A 2,967-nucleotide genomic window follows, 5' to 3' on the forward strand; every position below is an offset into this window, starting at 1 on the left:
TTTAAACCGCCTTTGTTTTTGGAGACTTTAAAATGAAAACCGAATTAGGTCCACTTCAATGTCCACCTATAAGAAAGGAAAAGTTTTTTGTTGTTCCAAGTAGCTTTTTTTGTTATACAAATGAGGATTTTTTTTGGAAATTTTTTCTATATATTTTTAGTTGTCCAGCCAATTTCTTTCTATTTTTAGTAGAGACGGGGTCTCGTTCTTGCTCAGGCTGGTCTTGAACTCTTGAGCTCAAACGATCCTCCCACCTCAGCGTCCCAGAGTGCTAGGATTACAGGCGTGAGCCACCTCTTCTGGCCTAAAATGTGGGCTTTTTGTGTGATTGGAAAATAAATCACTGTGCCGTTTTCATCTGTTCTTATTTTTCATAGTCTATGCCTATATTTTTATGGCGTACAAAAGATTTTTTAATTAAGATTGGATCACATTTTTGTGTGTGTCTAAAAATGAGGAACCAGAGTATTTTCATGATAAAGTTAGTTGTAGGGCCATAGTTCCCTACTTTTTTGTGTATTACACAATCTACTAAATCTTTAGTCTCCAACCCCTGGGCCATGGCCTGGTACGGGTCTGTGACCTGTTAGGAAACAGGCCGCCCATCACTGCCTGACCTCTGCACTATTCTCCCCAACCCATGACACCCCACCTGACCCGGTTGTGGAAAAATTGTCTTCCATGAAACAGGTCCCTGGTGCCAAAAAAATTTGGCGACTGCTGTACTAAATGGTATGTATTAAAACTTACTGAGTTACAGATGTGCTATGATGAATCATATCAGTGTTAAATCCTCAAAATTATTTTTTTTTTGAGATAGAGTCTCACTGTGTTGCCTGGGCTACAGTGCCGTGGTGTCAGCCTAGCTCACAGCAACCTCAAACTCCTGGGCTCAAGCTATCCTTCCTGCCTCAGCCTCCCAAGTAGCTGGGACTACAGGCATACGCCACCATGCCCGGCTAATTTTTTCTATATATGTTTTAGTAGTCCAGCTAATTTCTTTCTATTTTTCCAGTAGAGACGGGGTCTCGCTCTTACTCAGGCTGGTTTCAAACTCCTGAGCTCAAACAATCCGCCCGCCTTGGCCTCCCAGAGAGCTAGGATTACAGGCGTGAGCCACCACGCCCGGCCTCAAAATTATTTTTAACATGATTTCCATAATTTTTTTTTTTTTTTTTTGGAGGCAGTCTCGCTCTGTCACCTGGGCTAGAGTGCTGTGGCGTCAGCCTAGCTCACTGCAACCTCAAACTCCTGGGCTTGAGTGTCCTCCTGCCTCAGCCTCCCAAGTAGCTAGGACTACAGGCGTGCACCACCACTCCCAATTAATTTTTTTGTATTTTTAGTGGAGGCTAATTTTTTTTTCTATTTTTAGTAGAGACAGGGTCTCTCTCTTGTTCAGGCTGTTCTTGAATCCTGACCTCAAGCAGTGCTCCTGCCTCGGCCTCCCGGAGTGCTAGAATTACAGGCATGAGCCACCTCGCTTGGTCTCTGTAATAGCTGTTATTCTTGGATTTGGATTTTAGAGTTTTCTTTTTATGAAATTAACTCTATAGAAAAATGTGAAACATTAAAGTTTTCTAATTTTTAATTTTATCTATTATAGTACTTTGTTGCTGTTTTAAACATTAAAGTATTTTCATGACTTTTACTTTTTTTTTCTATACATTATTGATAAATGAAAACCAGCATGAGACTGCTAATGGATATGAGATTTCTTTTTGGGCTCATGAAATTAATAGTGAGGGTTATACAACTTTGAATATATTAAAAAACATTCAAGGTACATTTTATGAAGGTAAATTTTAAAGGTATGTCAATTTTTTCATCGTAAAGCTGTTACATAAAGATGAGAGTAACTTCCTTGGCATATTTTGAATTTTTAGGTGATTATGTTGACAGAAAATGTGTGTAACACTCCTTGCTATACCTTGTCTTAAGTCATTCAAAGTAATTAGCAGTCTTATCTTTGTTCTCATGAACTTTGCCTCTGTATTGTGTGTTCTTTAGAGAAGATTACTTTGCAAAAAAAAATGAAGAAAGAAAACAAAATAAAGTGGAAGCTAAATTAAGAGCTAAACAGTAAGTATGTTGAAGTAATCGTGACATAATTTGAATTCCTTAAAGCTCTAACAAGGGTGTGGAGTTAGTGGTTCTGGAAGGGCTGATGGTGAGCTTTGAAATGGGTGGCAAAAGGCCTTTTTTCACCTGAAACATTGAGAGCTTAAGCTGCCTTGATAATTTGGGGGCCCCATTGTGTTGCAGTCTAGCATTGACAATCAGAAAACCTAAGGACTGGCTTTGGTTATTTAATATTAGTTTTGTGATTGTGATCAAGGTTAACTTTATTAGGATTTAATTTTCTTATGTAGTAAATGGAAACGTGTAATTAGGATGCTTTTATTTGTAGAGAGCAAGAAGAAAAACAAAAGTTAGAAGAAGATGCTGAAATGGTAAGTATATATTACTGGTATCTAATACATCTATAATTCAAAGTTGTAAGAATACCTTAAAAGTCTGCAGACTTTTTAAAGAAAATTGAGTAGGCAAATCTGTAGTTGTCATTGCCCTAATGTAATACATAAATAATATTGCTCCCAATTATCCATAGATAGTATAATAATCAGATTTATATAGTTTATAACTAATTATATCACTTGTAGAAGAAATTAAGTAAATTACAGTCAGAAGCCATTGTAGAATAAAAGATGACAAAGGAAAACACACTGTTAAAATACTTTAAAGTAGCATTTTGGTTTTTAGGTTTCTCCTTTTATGGGTATAGAGTAGTGTGAGGCCATTTCTGATTTGTGGTTGCTTTCAAGAAACTTTTTGATTGCCTTATATATTCTTATAGAAATCTCTAGAAGAAAAGATTGGATGCTTGCTGAAATTTTCGGGTGACTTAGATGATCAGACTTGTAGAGAAGATTTGCACGTCCTTTTCTCAAGTCATGGTGAAATAAAATG

At 36.9% G+C, this 2,967-nt stretch overlaps 1 protein-coding gene across 1 annotated transcript in view; it reads left to right on the forward strand.

Moving 5' to 3' along the window:
- SSB (Sjogren syndrome antigen B (autoantigen La)) overlaps positions 1-2,967 on the forward strand; it is a 33,553-nt gene that overhangs the window by 16,900 nt on the left and 13,686 nt on the right. Inside the window, exons 6-8 of the mRNA XM_012650680.1 lie at positions 2,008-2,079; positions 2,408-2,450; positions 2,855-2,965. Of these exons, the coding sequence (XP_012506134.1) occupies positions 2,008-2,079; positions 2,408-2,450; positions 2,855-2,965 (226 nt within the window). The remainder of the gene's footprint in view (positions 1-2,007; positions 2,080-2,407; positions 2,451-2,854; positions 2,966-2,967) is intronic.

This window comes from Propithecus coquereli, unplaced genomic scaffold, assembly GCF_000956105.1.
Source record: "Propithecus coquereli isolate 6110/MARCELLA unplaced genomic scaffold, Pcoq_1.0 Scaffold34, whole genome shotgun sequence".
NCBI lineage: Eukaryota > Metazoa > Chordata > Mammalia > Primates > Indriidae > Propithecus > Propithecus coquereli.